This window comes from Trachurus trachurus, assembly GCF_905171665.1.
Source record: "Trachurus trachurus genome assembly, chromosome: 22".
In the NCBI taxonomy this organism is placed as follows: Eukaryota; Metazoa; Chordata; class Actinopteri; order Carangiformes; family Carangidae; genus Trachurus; species Trachurus trachurus.
In genome coordinates this window covers 16,192,691-16,219,659 of record NC_139907.1, presented here as the reverse complement: position 1 = coordinate 16,219,659, position 26,969 = coordinate 16,192,691, and the positions used below count along the sequence as shown (strand labels likewise).

The 26,969-nt window shown below is 42.6% G+C and overlaps 1 protein-coding gene and 1 long non-coding RNA gene across 8 annotated transcripts in view; both read right to left on the bottom strand.

Moving 5' to 3' along the window:
• The window catches only part of eml1 (EMAP like 1), a 42,937-nt gene extending 21,567 nt beyond the window's left edge, over positions 1 to 21,370 (bottom strand). For all 7 annotated transcript variants that reach the window (XM_083997984.1, XM_083997986.1, XM_083997987.1 and 4 more), the window contains exon 1: positions 20,669 to 21,370. In XM_083997984.1, the coding sequence (XP_083854110.1) occupies positions 20,669 to 20,735 (67 nt within the window). In that variant the 5' untranslated portion in view covers positions 20,736 to 21,370. The remainder of the gene's footprint in view (positions 1 to 20,668) is intronic.
• LOC311005538 lies at positions 8,534 to 9,471 on the bottom strand. Its single transcript, XR_014596352.1, has 3 exons — positions 9,338 to 9,471; positions 9,092 to 9,228; positions 8,534 to 8,682 (listed from the first exon to the last, which is right to left on the bottom strand). It is a non-coding gene; the product is annotated as an uncharacterized lncRNA (long non-coding RNA).
• Positions 21,371 to 26,969: the final 5,599 nt, after the last annotated feature.

Below are 26,969 nucleotides of genomic sequence, written 5' to 3'. Positions count from 1 at the left end.
GGTAAACAACAACTGCTCGAGGGCCTCGGGGCCTCCCTGACCAGAGCTGCTCCTCAAATATTTGCTTGTAGAGAAAATTAAATACGGACCCATTCAATCACTGCTGCAATAACATACACTTGGAAAAAGAGGCATTAAATCACTAAAAACCTAATATCCCCCTCTGCAGTTACTAAAACAAATGTTTTCAACTGAAAAAAAACTATATTCAATAAAATTAAGCACCATAATATCCCTGTACTAATTAATAACACACAGTAGATTAAGCATTATTGGTATTAAAAAACAATTTCAGCCAATCTAAACAACACTTCATACTGCTACTTTTCCACTTAAATCACTTAACTGAATTACTTAATTTTACTAAATAGTTTGTGACGTAATGTGATACTCGAGTCTGGGTAATTGCAACGTTGCCAGTCTTGCTCAAATATACTTTTTATCCTTTGCAGCACAAGTGTTCTTAGGTATCCTGTCCCTTGAGGTCAAGTGAAGCCACGTTCATTTAATTGGCAGAACTTGCCAGAAAAGCAATTTCACAGATTTGTTTAGTGGACAAATTCCATTAGTGAACTAAATCCCGCTCTTGTTTACTGGTTATGAATTGTTTTAGTCAGGGAGACCCTCCGAGAGACAGGATGGTAAATTGATGCATTAAGCACCACATTGGGAGGCTTGAGGCCTGTAACAGAAAATGGAAATGAACAGATTCAGAATGGCTGAATCAATCAATTTCACTTCATACAGAAACAGAGCAGCTATAACTATAAACACACACACACACACCCTCCAGTGTACCGTTTTATTTTAGTTACTGTCACAGGCATTGCTGCTGCTGCTGCTGCTGCTTTGTGATTAATAGTTTGTTGCAGACTCAAGAAAACAATCATGCGAGTACCTCTGTGACGCTGAACGCTGCTATCATCAGGCTCACCTACTCACAGCCACATTGCTAACATGCTAACAGTTAACAGGTGTAAACAAGAAATCCTTCAAATTAAATGATGAAATACTTAATTTGTCCATGTCCTCTAGAATGACACAGCATTATTTGACATCATGTGTCTTTTCCCTCAAAGGTTAAGGTTTGTTTAGATTTAGATTTAGGCACAAAATGAGTTGGTTAGGTTCGGGGCGACATTGGGTAACAATCACACCTTCATCATGATTCATTATTGTACGGTGGCCCGGACAGCTCAAAAGAAAATGACAACACATTCAAATAAAACAAACGCACTGCAGATTAAGTCTCACGACTCAGAACAGAAGTACTTTGAGGAAACAAAAAATGAACCTGGCTGGCACTGGTTCAAAGACAAATTGTGACTTTGAAGTTGAAAGCATTTAGTAACAAGTGAGCCACAGCAGGAACATCACTGCCTTAGTTCTGAATACAGAGACAGAGACAGGGGGGATGGTGGTTTAGCACCACAGGTTGGACTCAGACCTGAGCTGGACCAGTTAGGATCACACTCAACGTCCGAAGTCCAAAACTGTGTCCACACAGTCTTCACCATCTCTGTTCAATGTGGACAAAGAAAAGCTGAGGCTGCTGGGAATCACCAGGTGCTGGACACTTAACATTTTGAGCTGATAATGGCATCAGATAAAAAGGTCACAAAAGTTATTACAATCTATATTGTGGAGGACATTTCAGCTAAAACCACAAATGTCAACATGCTGATGGGGCCGCAGATGAGATAAAGCCACAGAATCAACAAAGTCAGTCGCCTCCGTCGTCTGGGGACCACAAATTCATGCTTATCTATGAAAAACTTGTTGAGACGTTTCAGTCTGGACTGCAGTGGCGGACTGACCAGCTCTGCCACATCGAACCATCTCGCTCTGCCCGCGTGACTAAAACAAGAGCTGGAAAACATTTGCGGAGTGAAATTAGACTTCAAGGTTCACCAGGTGTGACAGGCTGCAGTTTTATGATAGCGACACCGCTACTGCGCTTCGTATTATGCACTGTCTAATGTTTTCATCTCCCCACCATGCGAGAATCCCATAATAAACCCTCCCCCCCTCCCCATTTGGAGAAATGGAGTCAGATGAAAACTGCAGGTGACCCATCTCATACATTACTCTCCCAGCAGCGACCTTACGAGCAGAATGAGAGAAATGTCGGCCTCAGTTAATAAACTAACACATTCACTTACACACTGAATTTCTCCCCAGAGGAAATGCCTTCTTGTTTCATTACGCACGTCGCCAATCTCACTTCTTCATCCGAACATGCAACGACAAAGCATATCCCCGATATAAAGCTGGATCTTAATATCTTTTATGCTCACCTGAGACTCTTTTCTTGTTCATATTCACATGCCAATGTGAGTCACAGAGTGAATATCCACAGATAAAGCTTCCATTATCTGTTCAGCATCTGTTGTGGGTCTGCTCCCAACACCGACACAAAGACAGCATGATACCATCAGTCGTTGAGATACAATGACTGGCTGTCACGGCTGTGATTCACCCCGGTTCTGCGCTAACATCCTCCGTCTGTCACCCTGCTCTCTGGGTTCAAACCTCCAGGGCGAGTTGACACGCAGTCACACATTCACACGCAGGGTGAAACGTCAGAAAAGGTCAGTGAAAGCTCGAACTTGGTGTTTGTTTTCATATAGAAAATAAGTGTTGATATTGTCGGTGTGGATTGGGCTAAATTTGCTCCTGATGCGACTGCACTTTCTGGGGTTCAGGTCACATTCTGTCTGTCCACACAGGCTGCATCAGCGAGATGTCAATCTTCATTCAGCAATAAATCCATCACCCAAAAACATCATTGTACCCAACCATTCCCCCCCTCTTCCCACTCCCATGCGTGTGTGATTCACACCTGTCAGCCAGCTGCTTAAATTACTTCATTTCTGTCAGTCTTCCTCAGCATCCTCCTCACTTTCTTTCTCCGTCTCCTCGTTTCATTATATGGTCAATATGTGGCTGGGTCACAAATCCTGGACAGGTTCCTGAGCCTATCTATCTGCTCATCCTAATGCATCGTGACACACTGCTCCCTATTACCTTCCTCTGCGAGGCAATGTCATTCTACCTCCTTAAGTGCGTGTCCATCACTTCAACCACAGGGACTCGGAGAGGAGCAAATAGAAAACAGGCTCTCTGCAGAAGAAAAAAAAAAACCACACCCACCCTTGCTTTCATCTCCACCTCATTTCTCAGTCATTCACTGACCTCTAAGTCATCAATAATGAACACTGGAGGTTGGACACATGCTCTCAACCCCCCTCCCCTGCTCTCTAATCACCCATAAGGATCAATAACACTGAGGGAGTAAAAAGACTAAAACAGTGCAGGGAGAAATGCTTTTGATCAACACGGAAGGAGCTCTCTCACATTTTGAGCAATGCACAGCAACCTCATGTATAAAATATCTCCTGCAGCATCCCTGTGCTGATCTGAGCCGTCTGGCTTTTTTTTAGCTGACTCACTCCTTCACTACTGGCACATACACAGACTTATGTAAGGATGCGCACACATACGAGGGACTAAAAGAGAAATTGCGTTAAAGTGATTCCTTCTGAGAAAATGCCGTGAAACCAGCTGTCTCGCCATGAGCTCGAGCATCCCTCCACACTTTGACAACAATGAGACAAGAAACGATGATTGATGTCTATTTTCTTTTCACTCGGCCGGTGGCTGCAGAGGAGCCAAACAATGAAGCTAAATTGACTTGATGGAAAGTTCAGCTGCCAGGTTAAGCTGTCGCCACAATGGGAGGTTTTGAAAAACCACAACCAGTGTTTGCAGAAAGCCAACGGATCAAAGGAGCGAGAGGCTGCAGGAAACGGCCTGTCACAACATTATGACAACAATCCCTGTTTTCCAGAGACAAAAAAATAGAGCTGATATCATCACTACTGGCAACATCCATCCACCAACTGGTTGCAGATAGCACAGTCCCAGCTCGGCAGCCCTTTGCCAACTGGTTTTAATTTCATAACATGAACGCACACGGCCAGGTGGTGCGCTGCCATGCTGCCTGTTCGGCTGCTGCAGACTGAGACTTCAGGAGAGCTTTCTCTCCCAAGACCGGTGAGTCACACTTATTAAACAACCTGGCTTCAGTCTGCTGCTGGCTTCACTAATGGAAGTCTGGACCTAATCATAATCAAGTGGCACACAGAGGATTACTTTTCTTTTTGTAATGAAATGATTTAGTGATTCGGAGACAGACAGGCAGGCAAGAGAGCTGCGAGAGCGAAAGAAAGTGCATGGGTTTTCTGATATAATGCACAGAAAGGGACGAGGGAAATGTCATGCCTGAAATTGCAGAGTTTAGAAATGACATTCTGTCCTGAGTATGACTGAAATCATCCATCAAGCACATGTCAGCAGGATGAAAAATTACAAAACCAACTGAGTTAGAAATTGGAAATGGAAAAGAAAAAAGAAAGACAGAGATGGAGGAGAAAGAGAAAAAGTTACTTTACTAAGACTCATCAATCCTGTGTGTCACCTGCAGGGAGCAGTGGACAAGCTGACGGAGGTGTATTAGCTAATCAAGTGGCCAGATTAGAGAGGGAGATGGACTCTTGGTGTAAAAGCTGCCCGCCTTCGCAGCTCCTGCTGGTCAGAGGCTTAGCTGCTATAAATAGACAGAGGTGGATCAGGGAAGGGGGAAGCCCTCACAGTGCAGGAAAATGGAGATAAACATGTCAGGGAGTTTGTTTTCATGTCATAACAACAGTCACAAAAAGACTGACAGGGGGGATTAAAGAGAGAACGGTGGAGTGGTGAATGTGTGGATATGTGTAGGGCCGTAAAGAGAGAGTGTGTGGGTCAAAGAGAAGCATGGTGTGAGGCATGATGAGATCCTACTGTCCTTGTACAGACATTTTAAACCCTTCCTTCCTCCCATCACTTACATCCTTCCTGGGGTCAAACTCAGGTCAAATGGGAACCAGCCCCCCCCCCCCCCCCCCCCCCCCCCCTCATTGATGCTCACACTGTCACAGAGCATGACATATCCACACACATACACACACCAGATGGAAACACACCATACATGAGCAGAGAAGCTGTAGCCAATGGTGTATGAAGGCAGAAACTGGATGCAGACTGAGTGCACCATCAGATGCTGCAACAAAGACCATCTGTATTTTTCGCCTACTTCCTAAGGGACTGTGATCAAATTATTAGGAGGGGCGGTCAGAGAAGCATTTCCTTTAAAAGGGAATTTCCGTTTTTTTTTTTTTTTTTTTAACAATCTGGACCTTATTTCTAGCATAAAATACGATCATTTACTCACCCAGATAACTTTGGTGTCATTATGAGTCCTTCCGACGAAATTAGATCCAGCCGAGAGCCGCGTATATCCATATAATGCGAGTACACTGCAGGGCAGCGAAGTGCAGCCTCTAAATAACACATTATCTGCCGCGAAACTCGTTCATTTCACCAATATTTTGTTATGATAAGATAGTGCTATTCCCTGACCTGTTATCAACATCTGGGGTCTGTAGGTTGACCTACTAACCTCTGACCTGGATGATATCATCTCTGAGCAAAGAACCCAAATTGTCACAAATAATTGCTCCAGTTTGTAGGCTACAGTGGCTCCTGAAGGGATTATTCTTCCATTTACGCTGAATGTTGCAATGGAAGTTGAATGTGTCATATAAAGTTGGTCTTTTCCCTTTTGATTTTAAGGTCACGTTTGGGGTCAAAATAAATACAATTAATGCTGTGGAGGACCAAATTAAAAACATAACATTTTTTACTATCTATCATTTTACTTGTCATACAGTCCCTAAAACTATTCTGACATAGTGACCAGATCTGAAAGCGAAAAAGAAAGAGGTAAGAGATTAAAAAAAGAAGAGACAGTAGGAGGACATGGCCCATTGAGGCAGAATAACTCCTTCCTCACTCTGACACGTACTGTATATACACCAATACTACAACACCCTGCTTTACAAAACACACACACAAATTTCTCACTACACACACACTCTCCTCCGTCAAAGAGCAAGTGTTCATGGTGTGGCAGACGGATTATGCTGGATATGTGGAGCAGATCTTGCTCAATGCTAGTGATCCCTAAACTCAGGGGGTTTGAGCTTAGCAGAAAGCTGGATTTGTATTCTCTCTCTCTCTCACTTTCTGTCTCTAACCTCGTTCACCTCTCTCACTATTTGTCTGCCACGCTCCTTCTCATGCAACAGTGGCGGGGTGAAGTCTTTAAACAAGATTAGAAATTTATGAAATGTGAGAGTGAAAAAAAAAGACTACATCTGTTGTCTTTCCCTAATATTTATCCTTGTCTAAATTGCCAACCTAATATTAGAGATTACCCTTTAGTGGTAGACTGTATCTGCAGAGTTCAGTGTATGTGATATGTAGAGTAGAGCATCAATATGCTAAGCTGAGGCTAGAAAGTATCCTTGCAGAGCTGAGCAATGTGCAGATATGAAATTGATGTGTTCACTGCATAAGTTAATGCAGGAACCAGAAGCCTGCTGGTCTGCGAATCCAACACAAACTTGCCTTGGGAAGCTAATACAAGCTCAAGTGTGAGAGGAGTGGAAGCCCAGACCTGCGTTCACATACTGACTGACAGCCATGAGCCATGACTTTAAATGGGATTGGGAAGTTCTCTGCTCTGCTGCAAGACTCTTGAGTCCCACCCACGGCACCTGACAATATGTTTTGAGGCAGATTTGAACTAATCTATTAATTCTTTGATGAAGAATTAAATGTCTTTTGGGCATCTTGTGGAGCTCTGGAGGAGGAAAGGAAATACCAAAATTGAGACTTGCATAGCGTAACGGCTACACATTTGCTCTATTTCTCTGTCCCTGCATGCAGAAAAGGTCAAAACCTTGTCCACAGACAGGAGGACAGACAAGGAAACAGCATAAAGAAAGTTTGAAGACAGGCTGGGATAGCTTGAGATTATTAAGAGACATTAAAACATGGGATTTGTTCACATTAGAGAAATGCTGTCAACCATTTCCTGTAAGATGTCAAATATGTTGATTCAATCTATACCTGTACTGAACCTTTCTAAATCTTGGGCCATCTCTCTCCTACTGCTACTCTCCTTCCTATGACAGAAATAAATGAAGGACACAATTGTGACAACAGCAATTTTGATCACAAAACCAGTGATCTGAGAGCTCTTATCAAAATAGCAACAAAAGCATGCTTAACTCTATACGACCTCTGTGCCTGCATTCAACCAAGTGAGTGAAAGTAATGAACAGATTAAGAAAGACATTCCTCTTATTGCTGTGACTTTTAGGGAAGAGAACAGAAGCACTAAGTCATGCCTGGCAGCGCCTCCAGGCTCTGACACAAGCTCTTTCTCAGTCTCAACCTTTCCCCACACTGTTAGCCTTTTTCCTGCTGTTTTACAATAACATACTGGCAGCACCGTTGCCTGCTTATTATTGTAAACGACTGTTACAGTAGTTACTGTAAACGGCTAATACAGTATGAAGCAGGCAACGGTGCTGCCAGTATGTTACTGTAAACAAAAACTACAATATGTTACTGTAAATGAAAACTACAGTATGAAGCAGGCAACGGTGCTGCCAATATGTTACTGTAAATGAAAACTACAATATGTTACTGTAAACAAAAACTACAATATGTTACTGTAAATGAAAACTACAATATGTTACTGCAAATGAAAACTACAGTATAAAGCAGGCAACGGTGCTGCCAATATGTTACTGTAAATGAAAACTACAGTATTAAGCAGGCAACGGTGCTGCCAGTAAATTATCCTTACTGTTATACCGTTTTACAGTAAGAAATGTATTACTGAAAATATTGATGTATATTATTGAACTGCAGTGGCCTGTAGATTACTGTAAAATAAAAAATATTTACAGTGATATGCAGTAAATTCAAATTCTTTATTTAAAAACATACACAGAAAAACAGTACAAATTTTGCAATACATAAACTTTTTTAAAAATCAAAACAGTATCAAATTCAAGTATGAAATTCATAGTTTCACTAACAACAGTTGTAGTATTTCAGTACAATTAATTAAATACAACAATACAATTCATACAATATGAAAGTACAAAGTGCTTACAAATGTTTGAAACATAAACACTTTTCAAAGAGTTAAAGACTGAATCAAATTGTATGCCATGTACTAACTTAAAGGGACAATTAGGAGTTTTGGAAAGCAAAGTGTTTTCAGACTACATTTCCCATCAGCTTACGCGCGCACGGTGAAATTCTTGGACCGGCACAAGATGGAAAAAAGCGAAAACATTTGCTAAGAATGTTTTCATTGATCAAGAATAAAATTCGGAGGTTCAAAGACGATCAGATACCGTCGTAGTTTCGACCATAAACGGTGATTCGACAGCGTTATTCCCATGACCCCAGTGTTTGCGAAACCGAAAGTAGGAAATGCTGGGCGAGCCGACCACTAAATAATATCAAAATTACTATAAAGACAAAACAACATATTTATTGAAAATTGACCCATTAACAAGTGGTAACGTAGATTCATCCACATTAATATGAGACTCCTCGTTGTCCCTTTAAAAAAAAAAAAAATTCCCAGGAAAGGTTGAACAATACCTCTAACGATGGGGCAAGGGGCCAGGGGAGGCCACAGACCACAGAGCTTCGTTTGGTGATGGGTGTGTCGATCAGTGGGATGTTGGAAGGACTTCAGTGGAGAGTATCTTTCTGAAGTAAATGAAGGAGATAGTTAGATGAAGAAGATGTGTTTAAAGATCACCTGCCAAGGGCTGGTAAAGTACACTACACTGAACACACAAATGCCACACTATCCAGACCTTAATTTGTGTAAGATTTTATCTGGTTTGATTTAGACAGACATCTTTCCTCTGTTAACAAGGCCACATCACTGTATAGATGAAATTTGTTCTTTACAACCACACATTTCAGAATGTGTGAGATGGTTGAAAGTTTTCCTACCTATGAAATTTATAGCTGGAATTCAAGTGTGTGTGCATGTGTGTGACTGTCTGAACATTTCAGGCTAACTAACATCATTCAGAGTAACGTCATGCTAAGCAAATGTTAATTCAAGTCAAGTTTAATCAAGATGTTTAATTTGTACAATACAACTTACCAGAATCTGACGCTCTGGTTAGACAGCCCAGTGCCAGAGGCCCCTGGCCAGTCTAAAGGTTCCTCTCTCCTGTCTGGATTTTTCTGGAGCCTGGTATTCACCTGCTTCTCTGGAAGGTCCCTTCCTGCCTCCTGATGCTACAACCAACACAAACAAACAGACACACACATTAAGCACATACACGATTGGCTGCGCCACTTATCAATAGCATTTCCAATTTATATGTTTCCTTACATAAAAACTTACAAATCTCTGGTTAGACAGCCCAGCACTGGAGTTGCATGGCCAGCCTCAAGGTTCCTCTCTCTTGCCTGGACTCTCTTGGAGCCTGGTACACACCCCCTTCCTTGGAATGTCGCTTCCTAATGCTACAAACAACAAATTAAACAGATGTATAAAGCAACGTATAGATTCAGCTGCACCACTTAATTTATATTCACAAACTACCATACAAAAATTCGATCACTTTCCCATATCTTTATATTTCCCCCCCCCAAAAAAAACTTTCAATACTTTGATACTTTTGCCACAAATTCTGTCAAACTTTTAAGAATTTCAAAGACCTAAGGGAACCCTGGGACTGGGAGTGTAGTGATCTTTTAGCTTTTAGGTGCTTTGTCCCACCTAATCCAAACTACGGTACATTACTAGAAAATACACAAACTGTTGTTTACTGTAAATTATCTATAACAACTGTTATCAACAACGGTACCTTACTTGAAAATGTATTAGTGTAGTTAACTGTAAATAATCCAGTAGGTAACCATTTTTGCTTTGTGGGCCCATGATGCATTGTAAGAGACCAGTATCATACCGTATTTTTGAAATTATACAGTTTTGTACTGTTTTCAATGTTTCTAAGATTTTTACTGGGCATTTTAGTTGACAGTCAAGGCTTTCACAATGGTATTGAATCAAATTAATATTACAGACGCACACACAAGATTATAAATCATAATCTTCTCGACAAGAAACGTGACTGGGCTGGCTGCCTTGGCTCCTCTCTGAACAGAGTGTGCGCAAGGGACGACAATAGCAAGCAGGCTAAGGCTATCCTAGCATGCTACTAAAGCTAGGACATTAGGGACAAAAATTAAAAAAAAATATTTTAACGGACTCAAGTCTGCAGGACTCACACAGGAGGGCTTGGGTGTTACACCGAGCAGCATACAGCAGTTTGGCCGCATTCAAATGATCATATTGTATGAACATGTATCACCAGAGAGCACATAGCCTAACTAAGTTAGCTAACGTTACCTCCTGCCATGAAACACAGGCACGCACGCACTCACACACGCACGCACATAGACCCAGGCGAATTAATAATGTTTTGGTGAAATTCATAAGTGGTGTCTATCTAGATATTAATCTTCTACATGACTTTAGCTGTTACATAATGTTAGCTAACCTTGGTCGGTAAGTAGCTATGTGTTTGTGACTGTCTGAACATCTCAGGCTAACTTAATAACATCATTCAGAGTAATGTTAGCATTATGCTAAGCAAAGGTTAAATCAGGTCAGGTTTAATCAAGACGTTTAATTTCTACATTTAAACTTACCGCAACGGAGTAGCCTCTCTCCACCAAGGTTGATGAATGAACTTTACTTGTCCACCGTCTTCTTCGTCCTCTTCTTTTGTTTAACGTAACTGGCAACTGGTAAATGGCTTTTAGATGCATTCCCGCCTAATCCAAACTACAGTACCTTACTAGAAAATACAAAAGTGTAGTTTACTGTAAGTAATCTAGTAAATAACTGTTTTTGTTTTGTGGACCCATGCTACAACAGTATACTACTGCATTTTTGAAATTATACAGTAATATACTCTAGTTTATAATAAAACTCCCATGATGCAATGCATGTTACAGTTTTATACTGTTCAATGTTTTTAAGTTATTTTACTGGACATTTTAAAGTAATTAACTGTAGGTTTTACAGCAAAGGCTAACAGTGCACATAAAACAGGGCTTTGTCCCTCAGTAACAAACAACCAGGAAGGAACAGGAGGCGGGACGCTTGTTCCATCCAACATGTGTGTGTGTGTGTGTGTGTGTGTGTGTGTACACTGGTGTTGTTCCATCCAGTAACAGTGTTGTTATGGGAAACCATTTTGGTGTGAGAATTGGTCTAACACACATACAGAGACACTGTGTGCCAGAGAGTGAACGTGGGCCAATTGCATATATCTGCCATCTGGAGAGGGGGGGCATACAGTGACACTGTTGGCAGGAGACAAGATCATTACACAACAAGTCTGAAGAGAAGTGTTTCACTTTTAAATGTGTTTCTATTTTTAAATTCAACCCCCATTCACTGTTACGTGTCTGTGACATTTACTATTTACATGTTGCCTCTACATGCAGTCTGTTAGAATAAGAATAGCTGGGACATTTCCCTGGAAGACACCTGACATAGCTGCATCCTGCTATGTTTAGATATAAAGCCCATTACATTTATTCTGCTCACTGTGGACATAGAGCAGATGCTGAGGACAGATCTATGTCAATCTCAAAAATGTATGGAATTTACTGAACAGGCCCAAAAACTTATTTTGAAGATATCTGAATTGTTTGCATTCCTGTCTGAAATGTCAACAAACCAGACAATTAATGATGACAAAATGACATAAAACAATAGGAAAGAGATGCAGAACAACTACAGAGAGATGTAAGAACTAAACAACTACAAAACAGACAGAAACGATGACCATGAAGAAGACACAGTAAAAGAAAAACAACATCAAAAGTGACAAAAAATTATCACAAACGGGGAACACATGAGCCACAGAATAACAGACTTACAGTGAAGCAACAACAAAGAGACACAAAACAATGACAAAAAGACATACAATAAAAACAAAGAGACACTACAAAACTCTTTGAGTCTGGGGGTCTTGCTGTTGTGGGGAAGAGGTGCGGGAGCCTTTCAGATATCTCCACAGCCCAGAGGCTCATTTGTCTCATAATCTGTCCACAGCCATAAAGGACATCTGATAAGACAATTGTGCAAGTCACTGGGCACAAAGTGGGTTTGGATCTGATTGTAAAGCTGGAAAAACAAGCTGTTCAAATGTCAAATTCTTCCAAGACCTGATATGGGTGAAGGATGAAAAACATTTACACTATATATAAATTTGAAGCCCTACTTTCTATCTGTTCTGGTTGATTTAAGTGGTTTTGAGTGGCCCAAGGTCATGTCATCATTTCAACTGTTCCCATAGCTCACTGATTGGACCAGTCATCCATTATGCAGTTGCTTGGCTTAACAACAACACTGAACTGTCAAAAGAGAACCCATTTCCCTTTTACCCATCACTGAAACTGACATAGTGACAATAACAGAGGGGGAAACAAACCAAAGAATCATGTCCACCCTCTTTCCTCTCATCTCTGCACCTGTGTTCAATGATTTTTAATGGAATTTCTAATGGGATTCTCCTCCTTTCCTTCTCCATCTGTTACACGCACACACACGCACACACAGAACTGGGGCTTCCCGCTTGGTTCTTCCATTAACAACAGATGTAAGAGACCAATTAGGGTGCCGAGCAGCCTGTGGGAGCTGCACCACGGGCACCAAGAGGTTAATTATATCTGTTCACATCACAACTGGCCAGATGAAATCTTGGCCCTGGGTTTAAAGATGAGGAGCAACCAAATCGAAGGGCCACAACTTTAGGGCCCATTGAGACAATATGCTGAAGAAGATTATTACCATAAATATAATCGAACTGACGCTCAACTTGTCATAGTAATTGAATTCATCTTTAATTAATCCTAAATGGTTCGCTGATGTACTTAGAGATTAAAAAGGGAAATTTATGCATCTGCATACATGAATGCAACAACACATACCTGTGTGCACTCAGATGATTTCTGCTGGAAAGCATTTGCATACCAATTTGAGACACATTTGAATAAATTAGTGTTTTAGAGCATCTTCATATGTAAAACTCTGTAATCCAGTCCCTCTTCTTTTGGCTGGACTGGACAGAGCAGCTTTAGCGATCGCATCAGGAAACTAGCAATGACTAAAAATAATGGCATCTCTTCAGGATTCTGCTGACTTGTGTGATTTATTACGAGTCACCCTCCCCCACAGGTAGAGTTTAACACTCTGCTGAGCATGTTTAATGTTACAGTGCACAGTGGAAGCATCCCACTCTCCGCTGCTCTGGCTGCACACTGATTCCGTTTCTGGCTCTTTCATGGTATTTTTATGCATTCATGACATCCAGTTCAAAGAGTAATGCAGCCTGAGTGTCTCCTCCCCTGACCTTGTGATAGTATGCGCACACACACACACATACAGTGAACTTGAAGATGGACACATGCACACATATAGCCAGACGGCGCTTCTCTCTTTCATGTTTCACTGCCAGAAGCGTGGGTTATACACACACACACACACACACACACACACACACACTCAGTATATATATATATTTAGCACAGGAACTCACTCTAGTTTATGCCTGATTGTTTTAGTGGGTCATGGCATGAGGCTGCATGGATGTGTGTTAGTGGTGGAAAAGACAAGCAGGACACACACACACGCACACACAGAGATAGTTCAACAGCAAATGGCATCATGTGCCTGCTGGCTCACTGAGACTTGGTTTCCATGACTCCTAACCTTACCCCTGAATAAAATGCAATATATAACACAGTGTGTGTAGAAGTGAAAGAGAGTGCCTCATTAAACCATCATCTTACTGGTGATAAACAAACCCTATTTGATAAATTGTGATATCATTGTTGGATTTTGCAATGAGGAGAGGATAAGCCATTTCATTTTTTTTTAAACAAGGTCAGCAGCTGAAGATTTTTATTTATTACTGTGATAATTCTTTTGTGTGAATCAGTCTGTTACTTGTTGGAGATAAGTCGTTGTAATAACTTTGCTGTTTGCCATTTAATCAGCCTTTAAACACATACATGTGTTCCTACAACTGGATTTCTAGATTATGTTTGGGAAACAACATAAAGTTTAAAGCAGGGCTTTTAATGTTTAACTGAAATCAATCGACTAATCATGTCAGCTCTATCGTGGTTCATCTTTTAGAATAAGAACCTTTTTAATCCCCAAAGGGAAATTTCTTTAGATTTTATTAATATCATTACTTATTTATATTTATATTTATATAACATTTAGATTATTTTAGAATTCATTTGTACAGAGAAGACCTTCACAGCACAGCTGCTTCAAAACAAGAGTCTCTGGTTCCATCTCCTCAGATGATGCTTATCCGAGTTTTCTGTGGTTGGACGTTGATTATCACGTTCAATTTCAGGCTGTTTTTCAGAAGACAACTTATTGATTTTAATGAGAAAACAACAGGGAGATTCACTGATAAAGACAGACATTGCTGGATGCAGCCCTGATACATTGCACAATACCGTCAAAGATATGTGCAAAGATGAAACTTGTTCTAATAGTTGATATTTCATCAGCTATGTCATTTTTGCATGTTGTTCATAATAAAAATAATATTAATATCAACACACTGCATATTGATGATACAGCCAACATCTAAGACAGGCCCAGGACATAATTCATTAGGGGATGGCAGGATGTCATTGTCAAGGCTGGCACCACATGGACACCAGACTCTTATCGTGACGTAAGTGGCATCGCTTCTCAACTGGCAACGAGGCGGCCACAGATCTGCTGGCTCTCACCGAACTCTAACAACACACAGCTTGACTCTCCTGCGGCACAATCTGCCGCTTTAGACAACGCGCCACGGAGCAGGAGAGGCAGCTCCTCTGTAGCTGCAGACACTTCAACGCAGCAGTAGCATGAACATGTTTAATCAGCACACACTGTCAGTCTGTGTAAATGTTAGCGGTTAATGACTCACTATGCAGGATGAAAGAGAAAGTGCGGGTTGAAGCCTTATCAGGAGAGAAAAGGGAGTAAAGGGGTGAGGGAGATAAGGAGCGGTGGGAAGCGGGGGGGGGGGGGGGGGGGATGGGCATGGAGGGGGGGGGCAACATGACTCGTGACTACAGAAGCCCAAACCGCCCTTCTCAATATCTGTAGAAAAAGAAACTAAAAGAAGAAGAGCACCCTGAGATCCACTTGGGGCATTCGCTCAAGATCAAACAGAGCTCAGGAGAGAGAGTCTGACGTAGGTGCGAGGGTGAACATATGAGAGGCTCGAGAGAGAGACAGAGAGGAAAGTAAAAGCAAGGTGAGGGCTGAAGGATGGAAAGAGTCAGAGTTTAAGAAAGTGAAGAAATCCAGTAACGTTGAGGGAGATGAAAAAAGAAGTGCGATGCGAGTGCTCACGCTGACACAGCTAAAGGAAATCAATGTGAGCCTTTAAATGAACCAGCAGTAGTGGATGAGTTATCCCATTCAGATCAATATGTATCATACTGCTGCTCTGATACGTGTTACAGTTACAGATAATAGACACTCACACACTCTCTCTCTCACACACACACACACAAAGTTTCTTAATATTCCCCTGTCTCATTGTCTCTCCATTGACAATTTTGCACATATCAGAGTGCAGGTCGGCATGAAAGTGGGTTTTTACACATAGCATTTATAGATAAAGTGAAAGAATGAGAGAAAAAGAGAAGAATAAACAAAGTGAAAGGTGAAGGAGAAGACAAGGTCAAGGAGTTGATATCTGCTGGTATAATTTCAAGATGGGAAATCCCTCCAAAGAGAAGCACAACACAAAAAATACACTGAACTCTAACAGCATGAGACGAATTTGGAGTTACAGTGCAACTTATAAATCGAGGGAAACAAATGTCAGTGTCACCCTCCTCCTCCTCTTCCTCATCCTCCTCCTTCTCCTCCATCCTGTCTTGGCTACTGTGTTTGGCTATGTGAGCGAGACTTTAATCCTAATCCCTCTACACGTGTCATCATCAGTCGGGGCTTGGCTGGAGATACCCACAGATGCACAGCCAAGAAAGGGGCGGAGACTGGATGGAGTCACGCCACCTTCACTGTGAATCAAAACACCTCCAGCAAACATCAAACGAGAATCGCGTCTATACTCATTTCCCTCTACGCCCCATGTGTCCGTCCCATCCATCTGCACTCCATCTCTACTTTTTGGTGGGAAAGATCTTCTACTTAAATCAACATTTGGTTTTTCAAATTAAAATCTTCCTTCCTCTGCTGTTTTTCCCCCCTCCTGTCCTCCATCTACCACCCTTTGCCCCCCCCCGCTGAGATCTTGCTGGCATGTTCTGGTGCCACAGTGTGACTGCTGGTGGGGTGAGGGCTGTGCCACTGTGCCACTGTGCCCGTGGCCATACAGCACGAGTGTGTAGCAGGAAGATAAAGGAGTGTTTGATCCAAATCTGGGCAGACATCATTATCTCGAAAGGTAAATGAGCGAATCACACGACTGAATGCAGGAGAATGGATTTGTTAGCATGGAGAGGCCGAGTACTGTGAGAAGAACATGAGTGGGTGATCATCAGTATTAAAGCGCCTTAAGTGAGCCGGATTTACTTATTAACAGATTGACTTATTAACACATCAGGAGCTTTTGGTGCATCAGGAACTAATGAACAAGAAATCACATTTACCCCTGTTTTTGCTCTAATGGTTGTGCACATCACAGCTACACATCTGTCATACTCAACATGACTGCCAATTAGATTCACATTTTTCAAGTCTCTCTAAAAACAGACCGTATTAGTGTATTCTTCAAGGCCTTCTTTAAGGGCTTGGGGAATGCAATCACACATTATATATGCATGGTTGTATCCTGAATAATAGCTATATGCATATAAGGAAAGTCCATCTTAAAACAATGGTCACATTTCCATATGCTCTGTGTTATTGGTTGCTGCAATTGTTGCACTTGTTAAAGCACTTGAGGTGTAAGTGATGTAGGATGGAGAAAAGAGAAACAAATACAGTCAGTGTTGTTTTGAGATTGATGTGATTGTGCTGAGAAAGAGAACCGCTGCTTTTAACATGAGTAAGATGAAGCTGAAAAGATCTGTCGACTGACAGAAAATTAACCTGCGACATTGTTGACAATTGTTTCACTCATTTATCGAGCAAAACTGACAAACATCCACTCATTCCATGAGTTCAAACATCTGTTTTATATCATTTTTTATCAGTTGTTTGGGTTTTGCACGTGTGGCCAAACAAAACAAGTCAGAGTTTAGGAAATGTTGAAGGATATTTTTCCACTACTTTCTGCCATTTGTAATCTGAATAATATTGAATTGAAAGATTATTAAAAATGTACAACATCCATAAAACTTTCATGGAGTTGTACATGGAGCTCATAGAGCTCCAATCAAGGACACTGCTCTTCCAAAAAGCCTTGCTGTGCTTTTGTAATGCAAACTCAAGGTAAAAAGTGACCAATACAGAGACAGCACATAAAAATTCTCATCTGAATCTACTTATTGCATAAAATAGTGCCAAGTCTTTAGTGAGGTGGCTTTAAAATGGTTTTGGAAACTGCTCTGGGAAAGTTTAGACCAAGAAACACCAGGATACGCTTTTAAAGTGATGATATCATCAAATGTTCACTTTTTTTCCCCTTAAAATGGGCAACAATCCCGCCAATCTGTTATCATGACATTAGTAAATTCTATAAAAACAAGAGCAATCTCATTACCAGCTGCACAACACAGACTAATTCGATCAAATCGGTTCTCTCCTCCAGACCCGGCTGATTCCAAATGTGATTTGACACAGAAAAACAAAGCCTCTCTCAAGGATTCACTTCCTCCATCAGCTGCAATCAGCATGTGTGTCACAGTGTGTAATGGGGCTAATTTCCAGTTAGCCTGAGCTAGCGCCGACCTCCTGAGGACAAAGCTTTGCAGCCCTGCGCGAGTTTCTGCAGTTTAGCTGACCTAGTCTCTGAACATTAGTCTGGTTGGATGCTCCACAACACACGGGCCGAGAGAGGGAATGAATGACATCATTGACTTTTTCTTTGAGTGGATCTGGGTTCAGCTGGACGACAGCAGCAGAGGAGTATGAAATCACCCTGGCCTACAGGCCCAACACACACTCAAACACACACACACACATGCATACAACACTGGTCCTGCGCATGTGTGGGTGCACTCCCACTGACATAAACACATCAGCCTCGAATGCACACACTGGGTTCACCCAATTAAGCAGTCTGTTGGAACAAGGCACAGCTTCCTTGCCATTAAGTCTGTGTTGGTTATGTATGTGTGTGTGTGTGTGAAGTAAAGAAAGAAAGAGAGAGAAAGCAGAGGGCTGGAGGTTGGAAAATCCCTGGCAACAGCCCCTCAGCAGCATGTCTTATTTCATTGACTCTCACAGGGAGGAAACATGACATTGTGAGGGATTACAAACAACCACCCCGTGTCAGACAAATCACAGACTCTCCCTCTGCTCACAGACATGACATCGTGAAAAAGTAGAGAGAGAAGCGCTAACTAAATCCAAGTCGACACGTAGCTCGGATCGTTTCTTCAAGATTTGAAAAAGAGCTTAAAGTTTCTCGTCTCATTTCACAGTTTTGACAGCAAACTCCTATCACCTCTCACCAAACCACTGAGCCTTGAGGGCAAAGTGTTTGCTGCCAACGCTGTACCTGCCATTACACTGTAATTATCAAGAATTTTAAAGGTCAATAATTTCCACGGAGAAAAGTTGTTACATGTCTTACACTGTGAAGCTGCCTCTGTACCTGTTTTTCAGGTCAGTCCGACCGACCCACCTCACGTGTTATCATTGCTACCATCAGCACTTTGCTTGTCACCTAGGAATACAGCACCTGTGCAGAAAAGGCGCATACCTATATACAGTACACACCTCTCTTACTTCAGCCATTTTAGGTTATCAACAAACCAGCACCTATTTTTATAACATTCAAACCCTGAAATGAAATCAATCTGCTGCCTTGCCTCACTAACCCCCGTTTCTTTACACTCTATACCATCAAAAATGAAGCAGATGTACCATTTATGATTTGTCATTAAAGGACTTAATGCACCAGAGGAGGAAAACATCACTTCTATAGACATCTTCCAGCTTTGTATCATCTTTAAGCTTCTCCATCTCATCTGTTTCCTTTCATCTGCATCTCCTCCTTTTGGACTGCTATAAATTTAATGAGGGAAATCCATGAGGGGTAAAAGCTTTTAACTGGATTCACTACATTAGTGATTCATGGAAATAGAAGAAGTGGCCTGTATCCATAGCAGGGGACACCTCTGTTCATGATTCGCACTGCTACACAATAATATCCCATGAAGCAAAGTGCTTACACAGCGCAGTAAATATCATTGATTTTTTCATTATCCACCAATGGCAATTACGTTACTCTATGCTTTGTCAATGACCATTTATGCTCACTAACCAGCTTCCACACAGTCACTGCCACACTGAAAAATCCTTCATGTACAACATAAACAATGCAGATGTGAACTGAGGCATACAGGAGGTGATTTTTATTTTTTAGGAGAGATCCACCCTGCACATGATACACACATTTCATTTTATCTTTAGTCAACCGGTTGAGTGGAGCAGCTTTAAACTCCCTCTGCTACAGTAATCTCTGTTAGGGACACAGGTTATTGTGTAGCAGATAATCCTCTTTGTTTGGCGGGCTCACTAACTGTCAGTATGCCAGCAGTGATGGTATCAGTCAACTGGGCAACATATAGTTGAAAACAATACATTATTTTAAAGTAAACGTCCAGCACATGTTGAAATGGGATACAGGCATGTGTTATCACAGGATGTTATCAAAGTGGGACCTTTTGAAATCTGAGTTTTTAATCTAAAGTTGTGAATCTTTTGCTTTTCAAGAGGAAACTCGAGCTTCTTGGACATTATTCCTAAACTGATGTCATTCTGATGTGTCATGCTGCTTTGCCTCTTCCCTGAGTCACCATCTCCCACCCATAACATTAGCACCCCGAGGTACTGTTTCACCCTCTGCCAGCAAATAAATTACATTACAACAACGGGCAGAAACATGAGCAGCACTGTGCCATGTACTGTTCTGTCATTCTTCTTTTGTCTCGTTCAGCAAAAACAATCGCAATCAACCAGCAGGGGAGAAATATATTCATAACATAGCCTTCATGACATCAAGCAGAGCCAGAGTAATCAGAGCAGCACCGAGAGCAAAGGACTGTTCCTCATCTGTCCTCCTTCTTTTGGCTGTCATGCACTGTTGACATTTATCTGGCACTGAAACTTCCTTTTGGCTACAATGTTTTGTTTTGTTTTGAGATAAATGTCCTCTATTTAAATCAAACGTCCACTAAATCCACTGGATAAAGAGCAGCCTGGTTTTAACAGTAAAATGTTAAAGTCGTGCACAGCACAGCAGCATAAAAGGTTGAGCTCATTTCACCAAAGCCCTGAGAGCTGGAGCCAAAATAGCTCATGCCTGCAACACAGACACACGGTGCGACACAACACACACATACAGACACACACAACTCTGCTTGGTGTCAAGTTGAGCCAGTCAGCTGATGACATGTCAAGTCCAGCGAAACAACATGCAGGCAGCTGAAGGGAAGAGAGGGATGGAGAGTGGGGGGAGGAGGAGGAGGAAGAAGACGGATTAGTTAGTTTTACCGTTGCAGAACTGGAGCAGTGATGAGGTGTCATACAAGCTGCTGTAGCTGGAAAACCCGTCCTCCATTCTCAACCTCTGCTCAGCTTCTCTGTGCTTCCTCTGTTATCCACCACTCCTTCGCTCTCTCCTGACTCCTCTGTCGCTCTCTCTCTCTCTCTCGCTGTCTCTCTCTCTCTCTCTCTCTCTCTCTGTGGTGACTCCCCTCCGTTAGTTTATCGTTCACTTGGCGTCCAAGGCGCTCCCTCCATTCACTCTGCACGGGTCAGGCTCCCTGGGTGAGTCACCATGGCAACCCATTCACTCCGATTATGTCATGTGAACTCCAACCCCTCTTCTTTTCCTCCTCTTATTCCTTCCCCCTTCTGACTCCAAAAAAAGAAAATGAAAAAAAAAGAGAAAAAGTGTTGAACTACAGCAGAAAACCACTCCTTGTTGAACTGACAGCCCCGCAGACCGCCAGAGACACACACACAAACACACACACAGGCAAGGAGTTAAGAGGCTGCTGGTGGTTTTGTTTTCCTCCCAAGCTTGTCCTCTCCTCCCTCTTTTCCCCTCCCTCTCTTCTCCTCTTGTCCTTCCTCTGTCTTCAGCAGAGGCAGCTGTGTGTCGTTAGCTCTCACTGATCTCCAGCAGAAAAACAGCTTTAAGAGGGCTTGAGCCGAGAGCACAGGGAAGCTCTGGCACAGACAGTTACTGCGAATGTGTGTGTGTTTTTGTGTGTGTGTGCGCGCGAGTGTGTATCGGGGGCTGTGTGTGGGTGAGTGTTTAGATAATGCTCGGGACAGCCCAGCCTTCCCCTGTCACACAGCATGGACGAGTCAGAGCGCAGGGGGCTGGGCCTGTCGGAAAGATCCTCCTCCTTTTGGTTGGTGAGAGAGCAGAGGAGAGATTAGAGGAAGAGAGGGAGGAGAGGAGGAGGAAAAAGAAGAGAGATGATGAGGACAGGAGAGAGAGAGGAAAAGATGAAAGAAGAGGTGAGGAAGAGATAGATGATGAAAGAAAGGGAGGGGCTGGAAATGTAATATAAAAGGAAAGGAGGAAATAGGAGAGAAGAGAGGAGCAGAGGAGGGGAGAAAAAGAGACATGAGAAGAGGAAAGGAGAGGAGAGGAGAAAAGAGAGGAAAGGACAAGGTAGAGGGGGAGGAGAGAGGAAAAGAAAACACAAGATGAGCTGAATGGTAGAGAAGACGGGGGAGAGGTAGGATGAGAGAGAAGAAAGGATGAAAGGAGAAGAGGAGAGGAGAGGAGAAAACAGGGGAGGAGAGAGGAAGAGAGAGAACCATGCAGGAGAGGAGAGGAGAGCAGTTGCCACCAAACACTACAGCGACACACAGACACACTATGTACTGCTATGGAGTCACACGGGGACACGACCATAACAAACTGGCATCGCGTCGTTCCAGCGGCCGCCACCAAACGGTGGATGTGAACGCAGCCAGAGGAGCTCGACTGTGGCTAAACATGATTATCACTCTGTCCTCTGTCTGTCTTATCTGGCCCAGTGCAGACGGCACAGAGACGGAGGGGATCCTTAAAACAAGGACAAGAGGGGGAGAGAGAACGAAGGAGAGACCAGGGGATTGATGAAAGAGAGAAATAAATGGAGTAGAGGGGGAGGGGGACGGAGGGTGAAAAAGAAAGAGAGAGTGCTCGAGGAGGGTGAGGGGTATGGCGAGGAGGTTCAAATTAAAAAGTGAACAGGGTGGGAGTTTAGAGAGGGGAGAAACGGGGGCTATCCCATAGAATAAAAAGGGGGGAAACTGGGTACTTCTTAATTCCGACTGGGGGTTTTGCGTATACATGTGAAGGGGGGCCTCTTTGCATTATTTATAATTCAAGCTTCCAGGGAGAAATAATAAGCCTAAAGAAGAGAGAGTCTGTGGCCTATATTCATGTCGGAAACGCTCCCGCCTTTCTTCTCGGATCACAAGACGGAGGCGAAGAAATCACACAAAGGCTGGGATGCTCTGAAGGCAGCGGCGGGAGAGACCGTGAAAGGATACATTTGTTTCTCACTGTTTTTAAAGTATCTCAGCAGAGGCGATCTAATCCGTCTCTGTGATGCTCTCTCTGTGCAGGTATCTGTCAGAATATCTACAGTCGTTTCTTCTTTCAAAAAAGGCGACCCGGCTGCATTTGACCTTTAACAGGGGGATTAAGCGGACGCAGCGCAGCACCTTTTTAACGGTAGACGAGTAAAGCCTTGATGCGTTTATGGTTCAATGCCACCTCCATGCTGTTGACCTCAGCCTTCTCTCTCTCTCTTTCTCTTTCTCTCTCTCTACGCCCTCAGGAAAACACAACACACATGCACTTATTACACAATAACATCAAGCCGGCAATAGATCCACCAAGCTCAGCAGCAGACAGGATTATGTGAGGAAACAAGGTGCTCATTGTGACGTACTCTAAGGTCAACGTTGCATTTGCACACTGCAACACTTGTTTTGTGAGATCACACGGATATTACAATTTCAAAACAACAAAAAAGTAAGATTTAGTGTTGGCCTCTACAGCATTCGTACACGCTGCTCTTTGCCACTGTAAGAGCATTAAGTCTAGGTGCGCACAATGTGTAAAAAGAAATGCACCAAAGTATTTGCATTTATTTGCAATTTGCATCCATCCATAAAACCATACAGCGGCCACCATATCCAGTGTTTTGATTCAGATACAGGGAGGAATTTCACGCAGCTCTGGGGCCAGAGTACAAGCAGCACACATTGTAAACATCCTTTGTGTTTTGTTCTGAAGACTGCAGGCGGTGTGGTGTTTTGTCTAAGAAGGTCAGATTACTGTAAAGCTCATTCTGGGAGCAGATTTGGGATCCAGATTAGGGACAGGTCTGGTTTTTGTGCGTGTGTCCGTGTCTCACGTGAGGCAGCTAAAAACCAGGCTATATTCCCTCCAACATCCACCCCCATGGGTCTTTAAAAACCCCACCTACGGAGCAGCGGGTGGCAGGTGGTGGGACCGCTGCTGCTCTAACCCCTCCTCACTCCAAACCTCCCCATTGTTCCCCCCGTTCAGACCACCCGTCGGTGAATCCACTGGGTGCACAGACACACACGCTCCAATAGTACGACCTGCAGGTTCAGAGTGCATGGTTACATATCGTACCATAAACATCTGGCAGGGGCTGACGGTCGCTTGCCCAAGTGCACTTTAACAAGACTTGGCATCGAACCTCCTGAGCTTTCTCACCTGCCCTGCTGACGCTGTTTTTACAGCTTTTGTTTTTTGGAGACACTTCAAGGTTGTACTCGAGCTGAGTGGGTTGCTCGTTTCTTTCTCCTTTTTTCCCCCAGACAGAAACTGCTGACATTGTTTTATCCACAGATGATCAGTCAGTCTGTCAGTGGGCCAGGATTACACACAATCAAATCCAGAGCTGAGGAGGAGGAAATAAGGTCAATCCTTTGTATGATCCAGTCACCATCTGTGTGCCTGCCCTGGTTATTGGGCTGCTTTGTGCCTTACACCAGATTAATCCAACCTGCAACCAAACCTGATTCATGCAAAACACTGAATATGGACAAAACCTATTGGGACACATGGGACAATAAATGGTCGGTGAAGCTGGCGATGTGTTGATGCTTCCCTGTAAAGACATAGTTACACATTACAATACGGTAGTGATAGAGTAGCCAACCTTATCAGATAAGATTTACAAGGGCTTCTTCTTGACTGACTTAAGGAAGTGAGCGCACAACGTGTGTTTACCTTCTTCTGAGGGACTTGAAAAATGAGAGACGAACGTGTTAAATCTAAAATGCAAATGTAGCAGCAGGTAGCAAAGGTCACCCAGTGTGAGCTTGTGCCAAAGCAGAGCATGAGCCAGCAGAGAGAGAGAGAGAGAGGAGAAAACCCTCACCATGAAACAAGTGTTGTTCATTTATTTCCCTGATGATAACATTCACATGGAGTTCATGACATTAACAGTGTGGTCATTAATGCCGACTCATTGTCTTACAGGGCATGCAGCAGCACTGAAAGACTGGAGGGCCAATTTTAATTTGACCCAATGTTATGTTTTTGTATCCATGCCAACAGTGCAGCTCTACAGATTTCAGTTTTTCCATGAGACTGACAGATTTCATGGCAGTTACCAAGTTAGTTGCTGAGATATTTCATTGTTTCCAGAAATATTACCATGAAATTTGGTTCATTACTAATCATCAGCCCCCGGTATATAATTAATGCTGGTTAGAAATAGTAACAATGGTCAAAAGGCATCTCAGCTCAGCATGTGCTTGTTTGTATTTTGTCATTTATCCCATAGAAACCTAATAGTTTTATCTTTTCATATCTTATCTTACCCTAGGCGCTGGTCAATAAACCCAGGATCGACTCTTAAAGCATGACACTGTGACATCTCATAACACAAACCAGAAACCAGCCCAGCAGTGAATGTAATTCTGTCCATGACTGACAGGTCCACTCTTTTTAATAACTGTCTGGACAGGAGAGCAGAGATAGAGGAACGGAGACACAGACTGAATGTGAGAGCGCAGAGAAAATCAGCTGGGCGACTGCTGAAAATACATCATTTCCCACCTGGTGGAGAAAATAACCTCTCGTTTCTAATACTTATCAGCATCGAGAGCAGAGTCCAGATTTATCATTGGATTATTAACTCTTATGCCCTCATGTTGGACATCATTAGCTTCAGGAAGAGAAGGCAAGGAGTCTACATGTGTGGGCTCTGTTGTGGTGATTTCAGCTCATGATCCACTTATCCAGGTCCAGCCCAACATTAATTAGAGGTAAACTGACATGACCCTGTCTGCTGTGACTGTGTGTGTGTGTGTGTATGTGTGTGTGTGTGTGTGTGTGTGTGTGTGTGTGTGTGTGTGTGTGTGTGTGTGTGTGTGTGTGTGTGTGTGTGTGTGTGTGTGTGTGTGTGTGTGTGTGTGTGTGTGTGTGTGTGAGAAAGACAGACATAATAGTTTTGTTTAACCCGGCAAGATCAACTTGAATCCGTTAAGAAGAGCCTTTGTTGAAAGTTTTTGTCATCATGAATTATGTGGTGGTAATGTGACCTAGTTTCAATGGGGGTGGGGGGGATCCAGCAGAGTGATAACATTTTATTCACAGCTCTGCATAATAAAAAGCACTTGGAGCTGCATTGGACTCTCACAGCATTATAAACAACGCATTCAAACCAACAATTTGATACGTGCTCCATGGCTCATCCCAGTGAGGTCATCATCTCATTAAGTAAGACAGCTGTAGGGACAGCAGTGAGCTGAGGGCTAGCTTTAGCTTTAGCATGCTTACAGTCTTATAATGAGTGCTGTGCATATGTGAACCCTGCGCACCATCTTAGTTTAGGGTGTTGCTATGTTAACATTAGCTGATTGGCACTAAACAGTCACCAAATTAGACTGTTGTTGTGTATCACGATGGCTCTAGATGAAAACTTTGGAGATCACCACAGTTATTAAAATTCAACCTGAGAAATGAACGTACAGGAGTTCACGTGACGCCAATCCATAGAATATTTGGCAGTTAAAATACCATAAAAGTCAACCTCATAGTGGCACTAAAGGAAAAGTTAGAGAATCAATAAAGTCATCAGGATGTATCCTCTGGGGACTGTAAGTGTTTGGCTTTTCAGTCTGGAGCAAAGTGGTGGCCCAACAGATCAATACTACCAGCCACAGAGCTTTTTGCATGGCTAAAAATGTTCCGTTCATACTGCATGCAAATGTGTATCAATACTTTATTGAGCCATCTGCTGCACCAAACTCTTCTAAAAATGAATATTTCAGCAGAAGTTCCCAACAGAAGCAGGTGACTTATATACTGTAGATTGTAAAGCATGTATTTTGTGGGTTTGATTTGTTTTCAGTGCGCAAAACAAAGATAAGGCCTCAGCATGAAAGTAAACTGCAGCTTCACAGTGCAGTGTACTAGTGTGGGCCACACAAGCAGCCGCAATGCCAAATAATGATGTTATGATTCAGTAAAACTGGGTCACCACTTGTGTTTTTAGTGCAGTCTTTTGGACATGGCCCCTAATAGCATTATGCATGTAGGACTCCACTGCCAGACTCGGTAATATCTACAAAGACCCACATTTACCCAAATTTAAGAATTTGAAGGAGTCGTGGAAATATGATGCACTTTTCAAGAGTCACAAGATTGGTTAAATGAAACCATATTTTTCCCATTTATGCAGCGATACTGATTTTAACTCTGTCAGTGGATCATTTTGTGTTTTCATCAGTCCTCTATGACTAGATGCTTGACCATTGCTTAAGACAGACAATACAGTAAATACAGGCACTGATC